General features: G+C 38.3%; 1 protein-coding gene across 1 annotated transcript in view; it reads left to right on the top strand.

Annotated features, from left to right (window-relative positions):
- The window catches only part of LOC121373487, a 36,238-nt gene extending 23,219 nt beyond the window's left edge, over positions 1-13,019 (top strand). The window contains exons 12-17 of the mRNA XM_041500157.1: positions 1,231-1,254; positions 2,350-2,496; positions 8,694-9,026; positions 9,653-9,733; positions 10,415-10,508; positions 12,284-13,019. Coding sequence (XP_041356091.1) covers positions 1,231-1,254; positions 2,350-2,496; positions 8,694-9,026; positions 9,653-9,733; positions 10,415-10,508; positions 12,284-12,467 — 863 coding nt within the window. The 3' untranslated portion in view covers positions 12,468-13,019. The remainder of the gene's footprint in view (positions 1-1,230; positions 1,255-2,349; positions 2,497-8,693; positions 9,027-9,652; positions 9,734-10,414; positions 10,509-12,283) is intronic.
- Positions 13,020-18,659: the final 5,640 nt, after the last annotated feature.

Genomic DNA, 18,659 nt, shown 5'->3' with positions numbered 1-18,659 from the left:
ACAATTCCTGAAATGGAAATTGAAAACTACATTAGTATTATGTAATTTCTTTTATGGATGGTATGGTATGGTATGGTATGGTATGGTATAGGGATTAACGTGCACATTCAGAGCAAGCTGTTTTAGCGCACGCCTGTCATAGGCACAGGTGACGACCTCGGCTGGCTCCTTCGACCACGACAGGAAAGATTTGGGGTAGGTGGAAGAAGGGACCGCCTGCACAGACAGGTTCAAGAGAGCACCAGCAGCCAGACCGGGGTCGGTAGCAGGCGGGGGCGTTTATGAATGAAAACGTTTCACTTTTGTACAATAATGCCATAAAAACTCAGAGACTTTAAAAACGACTCAGATATGCTCAGATATGGCGTCAGTACACAACAGTTTCATAGGGTCTGTTTCAAATGGTTTTTGTTCATATCTATAGCTGATACTGTTTTACAAAATTAAAATATTTTATCGATGAAAGGCAACTTGTGTCAGTTATTTTGCAACTAGTTAGAGGTCATGATGATACAAATTCAGTATTAACGTTTCCATTCCAGGAATTTTACCAGTGTGTAAGAAGCAACGAGTTGGGTATAATTTAGATTAGGACTTTAGTCTTAAATTAGTTGTTGAAAACACTACATGAATTATGATTATGCAGATAATGCGATAACTATAAAAAATGTAGTTTTTTGTTAAAAATCCCATCATAACTAAATGTACACTGGGATGTTTTATGTATAAGCAATACTTTAAAAAAATACTATGGTATACGAAGTGCAAAAGTTAAATTAATCCTGAGTTGACTAACAAGGATCTTATGGATGAAAAGTTTTGAAGTGTGAGATAGAATTACCTAACGTCAGATAACAAATTTGTGATAATTTTTGACAAAATGATTGATGAACAATACGTAGGTCAAAGAGTGTGTCCCAGGTATGCTTTTCAAGAAGACAATGTTGTTTTGGTAAGCAAATTGTTTTATTCTGACTACACTCCTATGTACACGTGTTTTATTAAAGTGAAAACTAGACTTTTATAAGATGAAACCACTTTATGTTTTCAGTGGTATTAAGCAGATGTTTGCTGAAGCAAACTGGGAACAATTACCAACAAATGAAACAAAAGCACAGATAAGTGTTGTTAATCATTAAAACTGACATTAACACTACCATTTTGTATGTTAATAACATATTTTATTTGATTGGTATTTTACTATACATTCCTCTCTCTCTTTTCTTGCAGAGGATGGGAAAACCTGTGTAATTGGTAAGTAGCTAGTTAAAATTTAGCCTTTATTAAATTTGGGTAAATACCACCACTTAGACAGAATTATGGGATACTACCAATACTAATATAAAAATTAACGTGCATATTATATTAAAAAACCCATAAAATTATACATAAAAAGAATTAAAATAAACATGTCTAAGTTTAATAATGCCTAATGACAGGTTAACATTAAAACTTTCACGTAGTGAATTAAAACTTTCACATAGTGAATTGATATGTTGTAAAGTAATAACCACCAGAACTTTATTCGTATATTCTATACTGTATAACATAGATTTGTCGACACCTGATACCCAGCACACCAGTAGCCAAACTGTAACTCACTGCTTAGGTAAATGATATTCGTATAAATGAACAGTTGACTACCTAGCTTTAAAACAACCCCACATAAACCGATTTGGCTAATTAAAGTGTTTTGAATAATACTAAAATTACATGTAAAAGATTAATTTATGTCAATCAGTAAGAGTATAGGCCTAGTCTCTGTATCATCAGCGGATGACTTCCATCTCTTTCCAGACTACTAACTATGAGCATTTCTGTTTAATGATGCATACATAATACAGCTTATTATGCTCAGACATTATTTAAGATTATAATAATTGTTTGCCTTTTGGGAACATTTATCAATGTATAGTAGTCAAACATTGTTGTGACATGAAGCAATTTTATACTACATTAGCATTTATTGTAAACCAGTATATTCACAAAAGAAGAGATAGCCAAAATCAATTCTTATAGTTACAACAAAACCCACCCAAAACCTCATAGTTCAAAATACACATAAATCATTTGTTAGGATCTGCTGTTAATGACACCGTATTTGCCGTACTAACATTCATTTGTAAATGACATCTTCGAATCAGAATTTAGTAAGTAATATAATGACAGAAAACCGTAATTACATTTCTAGGAAAGTAAAAAATTGTCTTAAAAATGTGGATGGATATTCCAAGATAATCTTTTGCAAATTACTTAAGTATCCACTACTGACAAAATTTATAATAAATTAGCGGAGCTCTATAGGCCTCATGTTGAGAATTAAAGACAATTATCTGTGTATGTTTGCAGCTAAAGTAGGTGACGTCTGCAACGACACAACCATCTGTCCCATGGACTCGACGTGTATGAGTGTTGATGGAACTTGCGGTAGACGATGCTGGTGCAATTCAGGATTTGCTCCTTACAGCTCCACCACACTGGAGAAATGCGTGCGAGGTTCGTACTAACAGTATATAGGTATCCATGGTATTACCAGGTTTGCTCCGTACAGCTTCACCACACTGGAGAAATGCGTGCCAGGTTCGTACTAACAGTATATAGGTATCCATGGTATTACCAGGTTCGTACTAACAGTATATAGGTATCCATGGTATTACCAGGTTTGCTCCGTACAGCTTCACCACACTGGAGAAATGCGTGCCAGGTTCGTACTAACAGTATATAGGTATCCATGGTATTACCAGGTTTGCTCCTTACAGCTCCACCACACTGGAGAAATGCGTGCCAGGTTTGTACTAACAGTATATAGGTATCCATGGTATTACCAGGTTTGTACTAACAGTATATAGGTATCCATGGTATTACCAGGTTTGTACTCACAGTATATAGGTATCCATGGTATTACCAGGTTTCTACTCACAGTATATAGGTATCCATGGTATTACCAGGATTGCTCCTTACAGCTCCACCACACTGGAGAAATGCGTGCCAGGTTCGTACTAACAGTATATAGGTATCCATGGTATTACCAGGTTTGTACTCACAGTATATAGGTATCCATGGTATTACCAGGTTGGCTCCTTACAGCTCCACCACACTGGAGAAATGCGTGCCAGGTTTGTACTAACAGTATATAGGTATCCATGATATTACCAGGTTCGTACTAACAGTATATAGGTATCCATGGTATTACCAGGTTGGCTCCTTACAGCTCCACCACACTGGAGAAATGCGTGCCAGGTTCGTACTAACAGTATATAGGTATCCATGGTATTACCAGGTTCGTACTAACAGTATATAGGTATCCATGGTATTACCAGGTTCGTACTAACAGTATATAGGTATCCATGGTATTACCAGGTTTGTACTAACAGTATATAGGTATCCATGGTATTACCAGGTTTGTACTAACAGTATATAGGTATCCATGGTATTACCAGGTTTGCTCCTTACAGCTCCACCACACTGGAGAAATGCGTGCCAGGTTCGTACTAACAGTATATAGGTATCCATGGTATTACCAGGTTTGCTCCTTACAGCTCCACCACACTGGAGAAATGCGTGCCAGGTTTGTACTAACAGTATATAGGTATCCATGGTATTACCAGGTTCGTACTAACAGTATATAGGTATCCATGGTATTACCAGGTTCGTACTAACAGTATATAGGTATCCATGGTATTACCAGGTTCGTACTAACAGTATATAGGTATCCATGGTATTACCAGGTTCGTACTAACAGTATATAGGTATCCATGGTATTACCAGGTTCGTACTAACAGTATATAGGTATCCATGGTATTACCAGGTTTGCTCCTTACAGCTCCACCACACTGGAGAAATGCGTGCCAGGTTCGTACTAACAGTATATAGGTATCCATGGTATTACCAGGTTTGTACTAACAGTATATAGGTATCCATGGTATTACCAGGTTTGTACTAACAGTATATAGGTATCCATGGTATTACCAGGTTTGCTCCTTACAGCTCCACCACACTGGAGAAATGCGTGCCAGGTTCGTACTAACAGTATATAGGTATCCATGGTATTACCAGGTTTGCTCCTTACAGCTCCACCACACTGGAGAAATGCGTGCCAGGTTTGTACTAACAGTATATAGGTATCCATGGTATTACCAGGTTTGTACTAACAGTATATAGGTATCCATGGTATTACCAGGTTTGTACTCACAGTATATAGGTATCCATGGTATTACCAGGTTTGCTCCGTACAGCTCCACCACACTGGAGAAATGCGTGCCAGGTTCGTACTAACAGTATATAGGTATCCATGGTATTACCAGGTTCGTACTAACAGTATATAGGTATCCATGGTATTACCAGGTTTGCTCCTTACAGCTCCACCACACTGGAGAAATGCGTGCCAGGTTTGTACTAACAGTATATAGGTATCCATGGTATTACCAGGTTTGTACTAACAGTATATAGGTATCCATGGTATTACCAGGTTTGTACTCACAGTATATAGGTATCCATGGTATTACCAGGTTTGCTCCGTACAGCTCCACCACACTGGAGAAATGCGTGCCAGGTTCGTACTAACAGTATATAGGTATCCATGGTATTACCAGGTTCGTACTAACAGTATATAGGTATCCATGGTATTACCAGGTTTGCTCCGTACAGCTCCACCACACTGGAGAAATGCGTGCCAGGTTCGTACTAACAGTATATAGGTATCCATGGTATTACCAGGTTCGTACTAACAGTATATAGGTATCCATGGTATTACCAGGTTCGTACTAACAGTATATAGGTATCTATGGTATTACCAGGTTTGTACTAACAGTATATAGGTATCCATGGTATTACCAGATTTGCTCCTTACAGCTCCACCACACTGGAGAAATGAGAGCCAGGTTCGTACTAACAGTATATAGGTATCCATGGTATTACCAGGTTTGTACTAACAGTATATAGGTATCCATGGTATTACCAGGTTTGCTCCTTACAGCTCCACCACACTGGAGAAATGCGTGCCAGGTTCGTACTAACAGTATATAGGTATCCATGGTATTACCAGGTTTGCTCCTTACAGCTCCACCACACTGGAGAAATGCGTGCCAGGTTCGTACTAACAGTATATAGGTATCCATGGTATTACCAGGTTTGCTCCTTACAGCTCCACCACACTGGAGAAATGCGTGCCAGGTTCGTACTAACAGTATATAGGTATCCATGGTATTACCAGGTTTGCTCCTTACAGCTCCACCACACTGGAGAAATGCGTGCCAGGTTCGTACTAACAGTATATAGGTATCCATGGTATTACCAGGTTTGTACTAACAGTATATAGGTATCCATGGTATTACCAGGTTTGCTCTTTACAGCTCCACCACACTGGAGAAATGCGTGCCAGGTTTGTACTAACAGTATATAGGTATCCATGGTATTACCAGGTTTGTACTAACAGTATATAGGTATCCATGGTATTACCAGGTTTGCTCCTTACAGCTCCACCACACTGGAGAAATGCGTGCCAGGTTCGTACTAACAGTATATAGGTATCCATGGTATTACCAGGTTTGTACTAACAGTATATAGGTATCCATGGTATTACCAGGTTCGTACTAACAGTATATAGGTATCCATGGTATTACCAGGTTCGTGCTAACAGTATATAGGTATCCATGGTATTACCAGGTTTGCTCCTTACAGCTCCACCACACTGGAGAAATGCGTGCCAGGTTCGTACTAACAGTATATAGGTATCCATGGTATTACCAGGTTCGTGCTAACAGTATATAGGTATCCATGGTATTACCAGGTTCGTACTAACAGTATATAGGTATCCATGGTATTACCAGGTTCGTACTAACAGTATATAGGTATCCATGGTATTACCAGGTTTGCTCCGTACAGCTCCACCACACTGGAGAAATGCGTGCCAGGCTCGTACTAACAGTATATAGGTATCCATGGTATTACCAGGTTCGTACTAACAGTATATAGGTATCCATGGTATTACCAGGTTTGTACTAACAGTATATAGGTATCCATGGTATTACCAGGTTTGCTCCTTACAGCTCCACCACACTGGAGAAATGCGTGCCAGGTTCGTACTAACAGTATATAGGTATCCATGGTATTACCAGGTTCGTACTAACAGTATATAGGTATCCATGGTATTACCAGGTTTGCTCCTTACAGCTCCACCACACTGGAGAAATGCGTGCCAGGTTTGTACTAACAGTATATAGGTATCCATGGTATTACCAGGTTCGTACTAACAGTATATAGGTATCCATGGTATTACCAGGTTCGTACTAACAGTATATAGGTATCCATGGTATTACCAGGTTTGCTCCTCACAGCTCCACCACACTGGAGAAATGCGTGCCAGGTTCGTACTAACAGTATATAGGTATCCATGGTATTACCAGGTTTGCTCCTCACAGCTCCACCACACTGGAGAAATGCGTGCCAGGTTTGTACTAACAGTATATAGGTATCCATGGTATTACCAGGTTTGCTCCTTACAGCTCCACCACACTGGAGAAATGCGTGCCAGGTTTGTACTAACAGTATATAGGTATCCATGGTATTACCAGGTTCGTGCTAACAGTATATAGGTATCCATGGTATTACCAGGTTTGTACTAACAGTATATAGGTATCCATGGTATTACCAGGTTCGTACTAACAGTATATAGGTATCCATGGTATTACCAGGTTCGTACTAACAGTATATAGGTATCCATGGTATTACCAGGTGTGCTCCTTACAGCTCCACCACACTGGAGAAATGCGTGCCAGGTTTGTACTAACAGTATATAGGTATCCATGGTATTACCAGGTTTGCTCCTCACAGCTCCACCACACTGGAGAAATGCGTGCCAGGTTCGTACTAACAGTATATAGGTATCCATGGTATTACCAGGTTCGTACTAACAGTATATAGGTATCCATGGTATTACCAGGTTCGTACTAACAGTATATAGGTATCCATGGTATTACCAGGTGTGCTCCTCACAGCTCCACCACACTGGAGAAATGCGTGCCAGGTTCGTACTAACAGTATATAGGTATCCATGGTATTACCAGGTTTGCTCCTTACAGCTCCACCACACTGGAGAAATGCGTGCCAGGTTCGTACTAACAGTATATAGGTATCCATGGTATTACCAGGTTTGTACTAACAGTATATAGGTATCCATGGTATTACCAGGTTTGTACTAACAGTATATAGGTATCCATGGTATTACCAGGTTTGTACTAACAGTATATAGGTATCCATGGTATTACCAGGTTTGTACTAACAGTATATAGGTATCCATGGTATTACCAGGTTTGTACTAACAGTATATAGGTATCCATGGTATTACCAGGTTTGTACTAACAGTATATAGGTATCCATGGTATTACCAGGTTTGCTCCTTACAGCTCCACCACACTGGAGAAATGCGTGCCAGGTTTGTACTAACAGTATATAGGTATCCATGGTATTACCAGGTTCGTACTAACAGTATATAGGTATCCATGGTATTACCAGGTTTGTACTAACAGTATATAGGTATCCATGGTATTACCAGGTTTGCTCCTTACAGCTCCACCACACTGGAGAAATGCGTGCCAGGTTCGTACTAACAGTATATAGGTATCCATGGTATTACCAGGTTCGTACTAACAGTACCATACTGGAGAAATGCGTGCCAGGTTTGTACTAACAGTATATAGGTATCCATGGTATTACCAGGTTCGTACTAACAGTATATAGGTATCCATGGTATTACCAGGTGTGCTCCTTACAGCTCCACCACACTGGAGAAATGCGTGCCAGGTTCGTACTAACAGTATATAGGTATCCATGTTCATGGTATTACCAGATTTCTCTGGGGCAACTCACCATCCCCCAAACAAACAATAACAACAGGAGAGCATATAAAAATACAGAGCAAAAAAAAAAAAAAAAAAAAAAAAAAATACCCAACAACCCAAAAATCACAACACACACAATAAACACCAAACAAAACAAACTACAACCAGAATAATGTGTACACAATGGGAGATCGGAGAGGTGGTGGAAGTTTTTCTTATATTTTTTGCCATTTTTAAAAACACGTTTTTAAAAACCAGAAGGATAATAACATCAGGTAAGAAATGCGTTTACAAAATAAACATAAACAAAAACAAATTTGCATCAATCTTATTGATAAATAATAACTGATGTTTCTTGACTTTTATCATTCTCAATGTAATTATTTATAATTGAGTTTTCAACTTTCAAGTTAAATGAGAATATTTTCTGATTTTCCTTTTTTAATGGGTCATCTTGTACATAAATACTGTGCAACTTTGCCTTTCAATAGTATACTGCAAGGGCGGACTCGGGAAATAATTTAGGGAAGGGACAAATGGAAAAAAAAGACACATGGACCAACTCCTAAAAAGGGCATCCCAATAGTAGTTTGGCAATTGTGAAATTAAAATTGTAAACAACCTGTTAAAAAGTGACTCTTGAATCCTTTAGGATGGGTGCGAAACATTCTGATCCCTGTCATGGACGGAACTCTGGCGAAGTCAGAGGTCGTGCCCACGACAGGCATACTTGAACACTTCTCTGATGAAAGTATGTCAAAAAGTACCCACTCACCTCCTGATCCCACCCCTTTTGATCCACCTTTGTCCTGGGATGTAATAATTAAATTCCATTTCTATTCTTTATTTTCCCAGTGGTTGAACTTGGCCAGTCATGTACTATTGGTCAGAACCGTTGCGGTGGGTATGGCGTGGTGTGTCTGAGTGGAACGTGTCAGTGTCGGAGCGGACAGATACCAAGTGTCAACAACTTCGGCTGTAAACCGAAACCCAACCGATACTACAGCCTCGCACAGCTCGGGGAACCATGTAACAATTCTATACGAAAGTTCTGCTTCGACAAGGCCAACCAGCAATGTGTCGGTGGATTCTGTGTTTGTAAATCTGGCAAGAGGAACGCCACTCTAGTGGATATTAAAGCCCAGTACACTAACCTAGCACAGTGTCGCGATGAGAATCAACGAGAAGGTTTGTATTCACGCCAAAATATACTGAACAACATAAGAAGTGCAAATTGTTTTATAATTTATCTATTTATTAATAAAATTAATTTTGTAAATGCACTGCCAAAATGGAACTAGACTGTTCACAAGATGTTGACCATTTTAATACACACAAAAACTAATGGGATTCATATTTATTTTATTGTTCAGTATAATATTGATGTGTCACTGTAATCATACACATTACTCTGTCATTTTCCAGCCATATCTTATAGAATGCTTGTCTAATTCGTGGTGGGTCTCGGGATTAATTTACCGCTATGGACTGTGGGTGTTTGGTCATTTCCAAACAGAACACCACGACTGGCACATCACAGGCCATGGTTTATACTGCCCTGTCTATGGAAAAGTGCATGTAAAAAGATCACGTAAAGCTTTATTTTCAGGAATTCCATGTAAAACACTGGTTCAAATCTCGTTAGGCCCTGTTTCTGGTTCATATTTTTATCTTTGTTGTAAGTTTGTTAACTATAGATACGTTTATTGCAGGATATATTCCAATATTGAAGTGTATATATAAAGCTTATTGATTGCTGGTTCATATTTGTACCTTTGTTATCAGTTTGTTAAAAACAAATACGTTTATTGCAGGATATATTCCGACAGTGACGTGTACACAAGGCGTCATTCCATTGGTTGCTGACCCACCAGACTTCTCAGACCAAGTTGGAGGTAAGACTTAGTTAACGTTAAAGGGTCTGTTCCGAGTTTGCAATCTTTGAATGTGATCGACAAAACCGTGATACGTGATCAGGGCCGAATCTATACACAATATAGAATCGAATGGTCATTTGACAAAATAGTGGTTACTTCCATGAATCTCTATCTACTGCCATGGATTGTCGATAGGACAGCCACTCCCGAGGAGATCCTTTACTGGAGATTTCATCCCTCGTGCATTGTCAAAAAGAGGACCGCCACTCCCAGACTAGTTTACTAAAACAAAACTACCACCAGAACGAGGTTTTCGGCCAGCAGACTATTTTTGACAACTAAAATTAAATATTAAATATATGCCCACCCCCACCCACCCTAATCATCCTTTAAAAAAACCCAACTATATTAAATTTGATAAAATCATACATACATACATAAATAAATACATATATGCATACATACACACATACATACATACATACATACATACATACATACATACATACATACATAGTGTGGGTTTCCCCTCCTCCCAATATGGGTTGGTCCCAACATACAATCCTGGCTACTCTAGTGAGTTGAATTTTTAACATTGATGTTTTGTTGATGACGCAACCTTTTAAAATAATATTGTTTCCTGTCCACCTGCCAAGCCATCCATCGGTCCGTTGATCCAGCATTACGTCTGTGTTTCAGGGTCAGGTCTTCTAGTGTTTGTTTACGTGGCGGTTCCAACAGTTGTCGTTATAGCTGCAGTCCTGGCCACTCTACTCACTGTAGTACGTAGAAGGTAAGTACGTTTGTGTTATCTTTACTGTTTGTTTGTGTTGTTGTGGTGGTGGTGGTGGTGGTAGTGGTGGTGGTGGGGGGGGGGGGGTGCACGGGACGTAGCCCAGTGGTAAAGCGTTCGCTCGATGCGCGGTCGGTCTGGGATCGATCCCCGTCGGTGGGCCCATTGTGCTATTTCTTGCTCCAGCCAGTGCACCACGACTGGTATATCAAAGGCTGTGGCATGTGTTATCCTGTCTGTGGGATGATCCATATAAAAGATCCCTTGCTGCTAATCGAAAATAGTAGCCCATGAAGTGGCGACAACGGGTTTCCTCTCTCAATATCTATATGGTCCTAAGCTATATGTCCGACGCCATATAACCGTAAATAATATGTGTTGAGTGCGTCGTTAAATAAAAACATTTCCTTTCCTTTGTTGTTGTTGTGGGAGGAGTGTGTGTGTATTTTTTATAAGTCCCTGCCGATCCAACCGGAGGAAACTATAGGTTTCATCTCCATCTTTCTGTATGTCTGTTTTCTTGTTTGTCGGTCTTACATATAGTTTTCACAAAAGTAGGGAACCAGGGATTCTAGAATTTTTATAAAAGCCACAAGTCATGGGATCCGTGATTTTTTAAATTTACTAGCCACGACTTAAAATTCACTAGCTCTACTTTACTTTAAGTTAATACAATTTTACTAAATAATAATAATCACCTAAAGAGGGAGATAGAGCTTAAACACACTAACATTGGCGGTTTGGGTGGGGTCAGAATATTCATATTTACAAAATACACTTAACTGCAACATGTGATTTCTTTTCTTTTCACTAGTCGTCGTGCATGGTAATAGTAATTATTTACTAGCCCAGCATTGCATATCACTAGCCATGGGAGAGGAGCTACCATAATCTAGAAGCCCTGGGGACATGTATTGCTTTAGCGGTACTCCCAGAATGTTTCTTTGTTGGTGTTTTGCTGAAACAAACATTTGTGGGGGTTTCTAATTCCGGACCCCATTCTTTCAAAGACAAACATGTTCTTGTTATGAATTCATAAAACTAGTATATAGCACCGCTGTTTCTACAATGCAAGTTAAAGGGGCAATAATGGCAGTTCCCGCCAAAATGTTTATAAATGTTTGATTTAAAACATAAAACTTATACCTTCAGCTATATGCCTATAAACATTACAACCAACTAATGTCATTTACTAGTAGATGGACCTCACTGTTTTATGCATACACATTCAACACACGGAGGGTTTTTTTTCACCATGTTTTGGTGACCATGCTATATTTAGACACAAATTATTTGGGGACCCCCCCCCCCCCCCCCCCCCTCCTTGTTGTCACATTGCAGTTTCAACTTTGACATAGGACCTTTAATATCTGTGCGAAGGTAATGGAAATAGCTGATGGCTTAATGCTTTTCCAAACATGTACATTTGTGAAACGTGTGGGTTTTTTTTGGCTTTTAAACAATGGATTCGTTGCGACAATCACTCTAAGACTTTATATCAGCTAACATTGTGGGAAAGTAGACTTTCAGTTAACAAAAATGGCTGCCACAATCTCTGGCCTACCTTCAATCAGCTATTTTTTTTCTATAAATTTTTTAAAATCTTTTTGACTAGTCCGCCCCATCCTCCTACAAAGATGTATTTGTGTAAATAATTTCACTTTGGTTTGACGTGAGAAGAAAAGTTTAGAAAACAAATGTGTATCGTAACAACAACGTAGATTAGCAAGAGCATTTTCAATTTTATGATCCAGTTGTTCTAATTATATTTCCAGGAAGCGGCATCAGCAACTTGACAACACTTCTGATAATTCCTCGGTGATGAGTGAATCTGAAACTGGTTTCCACATTCCCCGACCAGATGTGTCTGGTATGGGACTGTTCAGAGGTGACAAGAACTGGACGAAATCCGAAACCAGTTTCACCAATCCATCATTTGTGGCGCCATCGAACAAATAAAACAGTGACAGGCTATCGACGTGATGAACAAACTGTTGATCCAATAGAAACTAGGAAAACATAATAATGAGTCGAGAATTATAAGGTTCTATGTGCACAAAACCTCATTTTGAGAAATCGCCACTTGGAGTTTGGAGCTGCCATATCCGAGTCATAGAGAGGTCTTTGCAATAGTTTTAAATTAACAACAATGTCTTAAAATATCATATTCTAGTACGGTTTATAATGTAGATAATTTAATTTTCTATCAAATACATGTACGGTTGGACTGCTCGTGCTCTCTTGCCAGTGCAGGCGGTCCCTCCTTCACCCACCCCAACCCTTTCCTGTCCTGGACGGAGGAACCGGCTGATGCCAGTAGATGTGCCCAGGACAGCCATGCACTACAACAGCTTGCTCTGAATGTGCACGTTAAACAATTTCCCATTCCAAATAAGATGGATAATTCATTGTTTTGGAAAAATTACAGATAGAACCTTGTAATTCTTATTATCTAGGCTGCCACTAAATAATGGAGATCTGTTTTAAAGTGACATAAAACTAATTTCTTAACATTTGTGTTTGAATTTGATTTTTAATACATATTTAGAGAAATAAAAATAAAATAAGGATATTAAATCTGTGAAGGAGCGCCTTTAAATCCTATGTAAAGCTGTATAATTCATGTATTATATATATATATATATATATTGCATTGCCTTTTAAGCTGCTCATCTCGCCCTAGGTAAAAAAAAATCCAACAGACCTTATAGTTCTTCCCAAAGGGAACGCCCTTTTTTACACTATGGAATTTACTGCAAGATATGTATTTCTGAGCCGACTGTTTTCTAAATTGCACACACAAAATTATATTTTTTGTTAGTTTCTAAAACACTTTTACTTTTGTTCTTACTCAAACCAAAGTGAAAGTTTTTACCAAAAAAACCCCACATTTTTGTAGGAGGATGGGATGGACTATAGCAAAACATGTTTACCACAAAATAATGAAGACCAAAATTATGTTTGGCAACACATTAAAACCTTTTCTTAAACACATGCATTTGAATTTCTTACTATTTACATAATTACTGGTATGCAGTTATGCATGTTATGATGCCAAACAACTACATCTTCTACAAACTAAAATTGGTAACAACTCTTCTTTGCTACTGTAACACAGAACCCCAAACTCTTCACTTTATACTGCAAAGATGTTCAGCAGGACTTCTAGAATTTTTATAAAATCTACTAGCCATGGGATCAGTGATTTTATTAATTTACCAGCCACGATTAAAAATTCACTAGCTCTACTTTACTTTAATACAATTTTACTAATAGCAATAATGTCACATAGGAACAATTGCATAAAGCACTAAAATTGGGGGTGGGGTGGGGGCAGGATATTCATATATCAGGTGGGAATTGGTGAACTGTTAAAAAAAAAAAAAAGGAAATCTAGTGGAGTCTCAGAAATTCTTGAAATCCTAGGTTACAATCTGCGCCATCTGACACATTTTGGAGGAAACGACGATTAAAATGCGAGGAAAACAGCTGATCCGAGGAGAATCCCCACCTCTGATATTTACAAAATAAACTGAAATGCAGTATTTATAAACCTTTTTTCACTAGTCATCGGGCATGGTAATAGTAGTTATTTACTACCCCAACATTGAATAGCACTAGCCACGGGAGTGGGGCTACTATAATCCCTGCGTCCAGCCTATGACTGTATACAACAGAACATCTGGCAACAACCAAGAACAAAGAGAAATACTCCTCACAAAAACACTCTGTGATGAATGAGACAGGTTGCTGTCCTAGGCACACACACAACTGAGCCACCAGGACCGTCTGTCCAGGACAGTGGGTTCAAGGTAAAGATAACCAAAAATAAGGTTTGTTTAACAAAACCACTAGAGCACATTGATTTTTTAATCATTGGCTATTGGATGTCAAATATATGGCAATTTTGACATAGTCTTAAGAGATGAAACCCGCTACATTTTTCCATTAGTAGCAAGGGATCTTTTATATGCACCATCCCACCGACAGGATAGCACATACCACAGTCTTTGATATACCAGTCGTGGCACATTGGCTGGAACAAGAAATAGTCCAGTGGGCTCACCGACGGGGACCGATCCCAAACCGACCGTGCATCAAGCGAGTGCTTTACCACTGGGCTATGTCCCACATGTAAAGATAAGCAAGTCATAATCGTTTTACTTCGTATTTTAATAACAAATAACAGTAGATTGTTACAAAACACCATTCACACTTCATTAGTTACTCATATTATTACCTATCGTGGTTATATATCAGATTACAGGAAGATCAAACACGTATATACTAAATACAATTCATTAAGGGCTCGTAAATATTTTCCACATTTTTCATTAAAAAAACAAATCAACTGATTATTGTGTTGTGGCATGTTCTTAAACGTAATGATTTTAACAACAATTTAGTGTAAACAAAATTCAAGTATCGTTCCAAACCAGTGTGTATGTGCTATCCTGTCTGTGGGATAAAGATCCCTGGCACTACTAATGGACAAATGTAACAGGTTTCCTCTTTAAGATTAATATATGGAGAATAATACACGAGTGGCCGTTAGATATCATATATCTCACAACGAGTTGTTTTAAAATGTATCTTAATGAGCCAAAGCGAGTTTGATATGTTTTTAAACAATGGGTTGTGTGATAAATGGTATCTAACAGACACAAATGTATTATTCTATTTCTTACATATCCTCAAAAACCAGGTTTTAAGCAAATTGTAACATCTTTTTCGACTAAAAGTTATTTACAGCCTTTGCACTTGTAGCTAACTTACGCGTCATACACACATGACTGTGAGGTTAACTATACATCACTTTGTAATCGATGTCCATCACGCTGATTTTTTATTGGACGTATGGCAGTGGTGACCTGGTTATCACCTAGGAGCAGCCAGTCGTATGTCTTGAAATTGTTAACGTATGTATATGTGTTAACAAGTATGTGTAATCATAAATAACACACGGTGTTCTCCCCAACTGGTGTCTAAGAAATCTCTATTACCAAATGTTTGACATCCACTAGATGTGCTCTCCACTAGATGTGCTCTAGTGGTGTGGCTAAACAAAACACACGTTTTACAAACCAATATGTGTGACATATCCTAGCCGAAAGTGGAGTTCGGTAGTTTTCACACGTAGAAAAAAAAAAGATTGTTTTGTTTAACAACACCACTAGAGCACATTGATTTATTAATCATCGACAGTTGGATGTCAAACATTTGGTCATTTGGACATATAGTTTCAGAGAAAACCTGGTACATTTTTTCATTAGTAGCAAGGGATCTTTTGTATACACCATCCCACAGACAGGATAGCACATACATGTACCATGGAATTCGATATACCAGTCATGGTGCATTGGCTGGAACGAGAAATTGCCCAAAGGGCCCACCGACGGGGATCGATCTCAAACCAATCGTGCATCAAGTGAGCGCTTTACCACAGTCTAGATCCTGCCCCTGACACATGTAAATCCACAAAGACCTCACCCTGTGTCTAGATCCTGCCCCTGACATGTAAATCCACAAAGACCTCACCCTGTGTCTAGATCCCGCCCGCTGACTCGTGTAAATCCACAAAGACCTCACCCTGTGTCTAGATCCCGACCCTGACACATGTAAATCCACAAAGACCTCACCCTGTGTCTAGATCCCGCCCCTGACTCATGTAAATCCACAAAGACCTCACCCTGTGTCTAGATCCTGCCCCTGACAGGTATGTCTATATAAACTGTTATACCGGTGTGTCTGAAATGTCTTTCAGGTATGTCCATATAAACTGTTATACCGGTGTGTCTGAAATGTCTTTCAGGTATGTCCATATAAACTGTTATACCGGTGTGTCTAAAATGTCTTCCAGGTATGTCTATATAAACTGTTCTACCGGTGTGTCTAAAATGTCTTTCAGGTATGTCTATATAAACTGTTATACCGGTGTGTCTAAAATGTCTTCCAGGTATGTCTATATAAACTGTTATACCGGTGTGTCTAAAATGTCTTTCAGGTATGTCTATATAAACTGTTATACCGGTGTGTCTAAAATGTCTTTCAGGTATGTCCATATAAACTGTTATACCGGTGTGTCTGAAATGTCTTTCAGGTATGTCCATATAAACTGTTATACCGGTGTGTCTGAAATGTCTTTCAGGTATGTCTATATAAACTGTTATACCGGTGTGTCTGAAATGTCTTTCAGGTATGTCTATATAAACTGTTATACCGGTGTGTCTGAAATGTCTTCCAGGTATGTCTATATAAACTGTTATACCGGTGTGTCTGAAATGTCTTTCAGGTATGTCCATATAAACTGTTATACCGGTGTGTCTGAAATGTCTTTCAGGTATGTCCATATAAATTGTTATAGTGGTGTGTCTGAAATGTCTTTCAGGTATGTCCATATAAAGTTATATAACTGTGTGTCTGAAATGTCTTTCAGGTATGTCCATATAAACTGTTATACCGGTGTGTCTAAAATGTCTTTCAGGTATGTCTATATAACCTGTTATACCGGTGTGTCTGAAATGTCTTTCAGGTATGTCCATATAAAGTGTTATACCGGTGTGTCTGAAATGTCTTTCAGGTATGTCCATATAAACTGTTATACCGGTGTGTCTAAAATGTCTTCCAGGTATGTCTATATAACCTGTTCTACCGGTGTGTCTAAAATGTCTTTCAGGTATGTCTATATAAACTGTTATACCGGTGTGTCTAAAATGTCTTCCAGGTATGTCTATATAAACTGTTATACCGGTGTGTCTAAAATGTCTTCCAGGAATGTCCATATAAACTGTTATACCGGTGTGTCTAAAATGTCTTCCAGGTATGTCTATATAACCTGTTCTACCGGTGTGTCTAAAATGTCTTTCAGGTATGTCTATATAAACTGTTATACCGGTGTGTCTAAAATGTCTTCCAGGTATGTCTATATAAACTGTTATACCGGTGTGTCTAAAATGTCTTTCAGGTATGTCTATATAACCTGTTCTACCGGTGTGTCTAAAATGTCTTTCAGGTATGTCTATATAAACTGTTCTACCGGTGTGTCTAAAATGTCTTCCAGGTATGTCTATATAAACTGTTATACCGGTGTGTCTAAAATGTCTTCCAGGAATGTCCATATAAACTGTTATACCGGTGTGTCTAAAATGTCTTCCAGGTATGTCTATATAACCTGTTCTACCGGTGTGTCTAAAATGTCTTTCAGGTATGTCTATATAAACTGTTATACCGGTGTGTCTAAAATGTCTTCCAGGTATGTCTATATAAACTGTTATACCGGTGTGTCTAAAATGTCTTCCAGGTATGTCCATATAACCTGTTATACCGGTGTGTCTAAAATGTCTTCCAGGTATGTCTATATAAACTGTTCTACCGGTGTGTCTAAAATGTCTTTCAGGTATGTCTATATAAACTGTTATACCGGTGTGTCTAAAATGTCTTTCAGGTATGTCTATATAACCTGTTCTACCGGTGTGTCTAAAATATCTTTCAGGTATGTCTATATAAACTGTTATACCGGTGTGTCTAAAATGTCTTCCAGGTATGTCTATATAAACTGTTATACCGGTGTGTCTAAAATGTCTTTCAGGTATGTCTATATAAACTGTTATACCGGTGTGTCTAAAATGTCTTTCAGGTATGTCTATATAAACTGTTATACCGGTGTGTCTAAAATGTCTTTCAGGTATGTCTATATAAACTGTTAGTACACTTGAATTGTCATACAGGTACATGCATATCTAAAATATAATATGTCCAATGTCATATAAATATAAGTCATACAGATATGTCCAATGACATACAAATATGTGTCATACAGATATGTCCAATGACATATAAATATAAGTCATACAGGTATGTCCAATGACATATAAATATAAGTCATACAGATATGTCCAATGACATACAAATAGATGTCATACAGATATGTCCAATGTCATACAGATATGTCCAATGACATACAAATATATGTCATACAGATATGTCATACAGATAAGTCCAATGACATATAAATGTCTCAAATGCTATACTTGTATAGAATCAGTCTAAATTTTCATACAGATACACATGGCTATCTTAAACGTCATTCAAATATATCTAAAAGGAAAATATATAAAGTTAAGCAAACAATACTTCTTTAATTGAAAATAA

This window comes from Gigantopelta aegis, chromosome 5 (genome assembly GCF_016097555.1).
Source record: "Gigantopelta aegis isolate Gae_Host chromosome 5, Gae_host_genome, whole genome shotgun sequence".
NCBI lineage: Eukaryota > Metazoa > Mollusca > Gastropoda > Neomphalida > Peltospiridae > Gigantopelta > Gigantopelta aegis.
Note: the sequence above shows the minus strand (reverse complement) of the source record. Positions and strands in the feature narration are given on the sequence as shown.